Source organism: Sinocyclocheilus rhinocerous, unplaced genomic scaffold (assembly GCF_001515625.1).
Source record: "Sinocyclocheilus rhinocerous isolate Xijiao unplaced genomic scaffold, SAMN03320098_v1.1 scaffold1733, whole genome shotgun sequence".
NCBI lineage: Eukaryota > Metazoa > Chordata > Actinopteri > Cypriniformes > Cyprinidae > Sinocyclocheilus > Sinocyclocheilus rhinocerous.
The window spans coordinates 231,083-237,958 of NW_015640388.1; the positions used below are offsets into that span (position 1 = coordinate 231,083).

The window sequence follows — 6,876 nt, forward strand, 5'->3', positions numbered from 1 at the left end:
TATATAATTAATTTCAAATTGATTATTATAGTTGCCTAAAGCTAAAATGAAACTAAAACTAAAACCATTAAAAAAGGTGTTACTTAAAATAATCATTAAATTAAATCAAATAAAACATAAAAACATTTTATTTCCGCTACAACAATTCTCATTTTAATTTAATTTAACCTGTACATGCTAAAAGAACTAAAACTGAAAAAAAATTAAAAAAAATACACACACACACACACACACACACACAACTAAAATGACAACAAAATTACTAAACTTTAACTAAAATGAAAAAAATAATATAAAATAAAATCTGAAATATTAATCTTAAAATATTAATAAAAACCATAAAAAATAGTATCTCAATACTAACTAAATAAAACTGTTTCAAATAAATGCTGTTCTTTTGAACTTTCTATTCATCAAAGCATTCTGAAAAAAATGCAAACACGGTTTGCACAAAAATTTTAAGCAGCACTGTTTTCAAGATTGATGATAATAAAAAATGTTGAGCACAAAATATTATATTCAAATGATTTGTGAAGGATCATGTGACACTGAAAACTGAAGTAATGGCTGCTAAAAATTCAGCTTTGCCATCACAGGAATAAATTAGATTTAAAAGTATATTAAAATAGAAAACAATTCTAATTAATTGATCAATTAGTGTTTTGCTCATGACATAAGGAGCTGTTGTGCTATCAAAGACACAAATTCGAGTCCAGTCTTTAAAAAAAATAATAATTATTGTCACATGTGCACCATCCTAATGTATTAAAGCCAAAAAGCCAAAAAAATACTGTAAAAATTACATACGTACACTAGGGGTTGAACGACTTCTGATTTTTAAAAGTCGACTTTTATGTAATGAAAGTCGAGTCGAAGTCGACTAGTCGCTGATGACGTCATTAATGAACAAAAAAGTCTGGAGCTGTGACAAACACCTTGTGCACAGCTATGGCATATGACACAGCGCTGCCCACATGGCTATTGCTCCTATAACAGCTCATTTTTATCAGTTCTTTTGTCTTTGGGTCGTTATATTTCTCATAGTTCTAAATCAGATACAGATAAAGTAGCACAGTGCATTCTCCTGTTCGATTTCGAGCATCCAGTAATATAATCACACATGTCTTGTGGAGCGCTTTCAGAGTATGCATTTATTTGTCATTTGAACTGTTTGGAAACGGAGCGTAAATGTGGAAGTCCTTCAAAGATTTCTCATCCTGTTGCACCCTCTATAGGACCAGCAACTAATCGACATCAAGCTTAAAGTGTCATGGCAGAGCATTGAAGTCGACTAGTCGATGCAACCCCTAATGTACACACACCTGTTGTGCACAGTGGCGGCTCGTGGGGTTTAAAATAGAGGACGCACACTGATTGTATTGGTCTGGGCTTGATAAATCTGTTGGCTATCAAATATTCAATATCGCTACTCATCATAATTACTTGGTACATTATCAGCGCAGCGGGAGACGTTCAAACTAATATCACGTAATTTACGTCTCTATGATGATTGGTTGATATACCAGAAGGGAGGCTAGCCTCCCTTGCCAGGGTTCTTTTCTCAACACTCCTCAGCGCTGAAAGTGAACACTCGATGCTGATTGGCCAGTTTTTTTTTACCAACGGAGGCACAAGAGCTCAGCTCTCCCCTGGCCTCCCCCTCCCCTTCTCTATCACCTAGCGGTTGTAATTACATCAGCAGATTCGGCACATTCGCGATAGAAAAGCGGCGCTTTCCAACTTCATTAACATGTTATGGTATTACAGCTGTGAAATTACAAACAAAAAATACACATTCTGAGACATGAACTGAAATGAATTGTGAATTTTATTAACATTAAATCGTCCTCCTCCCATTTTAACCTCAAAATTTTGGGGAAGCTGTGCCTCCCCTGCCTTCCCCGACGAGTCGCCACTGGTTGTGCATCTAGTAGATATTTTGTGTGACGAAGAACACTTGTACTCAACTATTAGTGTACGAGACACAGTGTGTGCATGCAGAGCATTGAGTGGATTACACTCACGATATAGCAGGGTTCGCAGTAGGCCTTCTTTTCCACGGCATAAAAGGGCTTTCCTCTGAGCCTAGAGCCACAGGTCATGCAGATGAAGCAGTCCACATGGAAGACGTGGTCCATGGCGGTACAACCCGTTCCCTCACCGACCACATTCTCCCCACAGTTTGCACAGCGACCTTCAAAACACAGCATTGGAATTATGGTTCAGATGCTGAAAGAAAATGACATAAGCTAAAACAAACATATTCAATACTATTAAATAGTGCTGGGCGGTATGACCAAAAATTAATATCACGGTATTTTTCAATTGACGAGTCGGCTGCGGTGCGGCCAACTAAATGCGCTGCGTCTCTGCTGCTCACTGCACAGAACAGACGCCGAGAGAGGCGACACTTCTCTGGGAAAGTCAGACCTCGCGTCCGATTTGTCAATGTGGATATTGTGGATGAGTTCTTCTGTGTCATCGCATTCTATTAGTTCTACAGCTTTAGTTTCGGAACTTTCACGCGTAGGAACACATACAGCTGTTTCCTCACCACAGTGCAACAGTGAAAAGGGACCCCTTTCAAACAGCGTCGCGTTCCGAACGTTAACGCGTTACTAAGTAATGCGTTACTGCCCAACACTGGATAATACATATATAGTGTAAATAGCACCATCTGCCACTTTTCTATGAAACCATTCTAATTGAGAATAGCTATTTCAAGAGGTGATATGGTTATTCACCCTTTGCTCTCCCCCAAACCACAAGGTTTCTTCATCTATTTTTTTTTAAGAAGATGAGATGTTTCAACTATAAAGAAAACTAATACTTCAGTTTTCAGGTTCATAGATAATCTTGAATAAACAGTGTGTCTGTTGCCCCTTTCAAGCCAACACATCTTTGTGGTACAACCAATGATAACAATCTACTTTACTGAGTAATTTCAAGTCTTGTGGATAAAAAGAATTAATAGAGTCAATGTCAAAAGAAACAGAATATGAGGAGCATTTCTAAAGTTAGATTGATACCATCTCTAGGGAATTTACCCCTTTAAAGTGTTTGGATTTTTCTTCTTAATTTTTAATTTTTTCTTTTTAAAAAGGGCAAAGTAATCGGTTGCCCTACAATTGTAGAAATGTAAGGCGCTTAATAAGGTCAGTCACTTAACAGGGACTATAGTGAGCTGATTTTCCCTTTGTGAAGAAAATGGAGATCAATGCATCACCGCTTGCGCAAATAACACCCGCCATATATCAACTCACTCATCACAAACTGTGAAAACACATGCAACTTATCACTTAAACGATGGCAGACATGTAAAGAGCAGCTCATATTCAAACGAATCACTAATAAATTCCACTGAACCTCTGTTTAGACCCCTAGCCACATATATAAAGCCACATATATTATAAAGCCACATATATTATCCTAGAACAGGATTAAACAACGCATTGGCACACTGACACGCACACAATCTTTTCATGATAAAATGAAACTTTGGAAGTGGAAAGAGCACAATCTTTGTGTTATAGGGCATCTGGTATTGCACCAAAAAAAGATCCTGATTGCAAATTGTGAGACACGGCATTTGGATATCTGTAATTGAGTCGAAGCTATCTTTAATTGAGCTTATGTCTCCAACTCAATGCAAAGATATCTTCAAACCAATTAATGACGCTAGCGGTTTAATTAGCAGTATCAGGAAATAATGCGCTTTAAAGCCATATCTTATGGTGTTTTCCTTTTTACACATCTGAGGACAGATACGATCTCAAAAAAAGAGAGAATGTGAGATATTATTAATTAATTTACTTAACTTCTGTTCTGTAGTTCCTCATTTTTCTTTTCTCTCTCTTTTGTGCTTCATTTAAGCCTGTTTTTAGAAATGATACACTCTCTGACTGCAATGAGAGCCAGAGTTCAAGCTTGTCACAGACAAAAGGCGAAGCAGTGAGCAGGAGAAATATCAGACACGCTCCCATTTTCACAGCTGAAGCTGTCGGCAGCATCAACAAAACAGACTGAACTTTTCCACTCTTCAGATTAGATATCAAAGCTGAGCTGAATATGAGCACCTCTTCTCAACAAAGTTTTAATCGTAGATAATTCTCCTCACGCATGTGGATTAAGACATCTTCTTAAGTGATATCTCTTCAATTCAGTCGATGCACTGCAAAAAGTCATTTTTAAATCAATACTTTTATCTTGTTTTCCAGTAAAAAAAATAAAAAAATAAATAAACATCATTAAATAAGATGCATTACTGAAGAAGCTAAATTGATATAGAGATAAAGAGAACACATTTTGAATTAAGTTCTTCTTGCTGCTGTAAACAAGGATAAATTCAATTTATATTATCTTAAAACAAGTCATAACATCCTTGATATTAAGCTATTTTGCTTCTTAGGTCCTGTAAATGTACACTGCCATTTGAAAATTTGGGGTCAGTAAGATTTTATTTGTTTATTTAGTACTTTTATTAAACAAGGATGCATTAAATTGTTTAAAAGTGACAGTAAAGACGTTTACATTGTTAAATAAAGTCTATTTCAAATAAATGCTGTTCCTTTGAACACTGATAATAATTAAGACAATTTTCTTGAGCATTAAATCAGCATATAAAAATTTCGGAAGGATCATGTGACACTGAAGACTGCTGAAAATTCAGCTATGCCATCAAAAGGAATACATTACATTTTAAAATATACAAAAATAGGAAACAGTTATTTTGATTTGTAAAAATATTTCACAATATTTCTAAATTTGATGTATTTTTTATCAAATAAATGCAGCCTCGGTGAACATATGGAGACTTTAGTAACATAAAAACAACCATACCAAGCCCAAACCTTTGAATGGTAGTGTATCTTGTTTTAGTTTATTTATTTTTTCCAGAAAATGATATTTTTGCAGTGTGTAGAGACAAAAGCGCTTAATTATTGATTCTGTGGGTAGTGGAATAACAGCCAAACAGACCATTACTTCAATTAAAGCCACTCTGAAATGATCCGACACAAGGTTTCCATGCATTGTCACACCTGTCTAAGAAACAACAGCATAAAAAAAAATGAATGTCATGTTGATTCATAATTACCACTTAGCTCTACGTTGTGTGCCCCGTGTTGAACTGTCACTAAAACTAATGTGAGCTACTTCACTGACGCTGATCTCTAGATAATTTCCACTCCAACCCCGCTAAGCTGTACCAGCAGCAGGGTTCTGCTGAGGAACAGCACGAAGCAGGCGGAGGAAATAAAGTAGAGCCGTCTGCCTGCCGTAGCTCCCCAGGGGACCGGTGGGGGTGGGTGGAATCCCAGGCAAAGGTAATCACTTCAGATGGGCTGAAATAAGAGCGGCTCTGGATCACAGGCCCCTCTGAGCCAAACAAGTGTGTGAGAGAGACAAGCACAGAAAAAGAAAATGGAGAACGTGAGTGGGAAATACGGCCAAGGGATGAGCGCAGGTCACCCTTAAAGCCTGAGTGGAGGAAACTGTTCGGAAATCCTCTTTCTTTTCAGTGGATTGGGAATGCTGTGGACTCACAGGATGTGAGAAGAAAGAAATCCTTAAATGCCTTTAGAGCAGTTAAAGTCATTTTTGTCAGGTGAAGGACCACTTCATCAGTAAAAATGGACCACCTATCACTCAAATCTGGAGGGAACTGCACATCTAACCTCAAAACAATTAGCTACGAGCAGTGTACAACTATCATTATATCGTATATCTATATCCGTATATCTTATCTTAAAGAGCCTCACTTTTACAGATAAAGATTGAGCTGAATATTTATTACTGAATATTTTACTAAATGAGCTGAATATTTTCTGGATACACACACACACACACATCCTTACACAAAAAGTTTGGAATATTACGTTTTTTTTTATGTTTTTGAAAGTAATTTTCTGTTTTCTTTTATGCTCATCAAGGCTTCAAAAATAAATTTAAAAAGTAATATTGTCTAACAGTTTTACAATTTATAAATTATAATAACTGTTTTCCATTTAAATGTTAAAATGTAATTTATTCCTGTGCTCAATTATTATCAAATATTATTAGTACTTAGTATTAGTTTCGTCAATGTTGAAATCAGTTTTTGCTGCTTAATACTTTTGTAGAAACAGCGATACATATTGTTGAAATCAGTTTTTGCTGCTTAATATTTTTGTAGAAACAGCGATACATATTTTCAGTATTATTTGATGAATAGAAAGTTCAAAAGAACATTATAAATATCTTTACTGTAACTTTCAATGAATTTTATGCATCCTTGCTATAATGAATATATGAACTGCTATATAAATAACCATTAGAACAGTGGCCCACACTGTAAAATAGTATTGTATCATGAATTGTGAATAGTATTGTTTCCACAAAAATATTAAACAGCAAAAACCTTTCACCATCCCTAATATACACTATATGATAAGAGCATTGTTTTATTTTTAGGTCTGTCAAAGTTGTATTATCTTAGTGTTGAATTATCAAAGTGTATTATCTTAGAATATCGATTCAGTGTTTAATGCAATGATTTTTAATATATTTTGCCAATTATATATTACTATTTCATTTTTTTATGCTCTTTAAATCTTAGAAATACAGGAATTAAATCATAATTTTTGTATTGACAAAATACTTTTATATATGTTTTATATATAAATGTTTTGGGACATGAGATTACAGATCATACATGCAACAACCTGTCTGTAGCTGTACTTTATGTTTGTTATTTAGCACATTTCTCTCAATATTGGAGTCAGTAGGGAATACAGGATGATGACCCACAATAGTTACATCAGCAGCTGCAAAGAAATCTCTACAGACACAAACAAAGTCACACACACACACACACACACACACACAGGTTTGTTTTTG

At 35.3% G+C, this 6,876-nt stretch overlaps 1 protein-coding gene across 2 annotated transcripts in view; it reads right to left on the reverse strand.

The window, feature by feature from the left end:
• Window positions 1-6,876, reverse strand: part of LOC107752632 (lipoma-preferred partner homolog) — a 201,604-nt gene that overhangs the window by 30,588 nt on the left and 164,140 nt on the right. For both annotated transcript variants that reach the window (XM_016568655.1, XM_016568654.1), the window contains one exon: window positions 2,025-2,194. In XM_016568655.1, coding sequence (XP_016424141.1) covers window positions 2,025-2,194 — 170 coding nt within the window. The remainder of the gene's footprint in view (window positions 1-2,024; window positions 2,195-6,876) is intronic.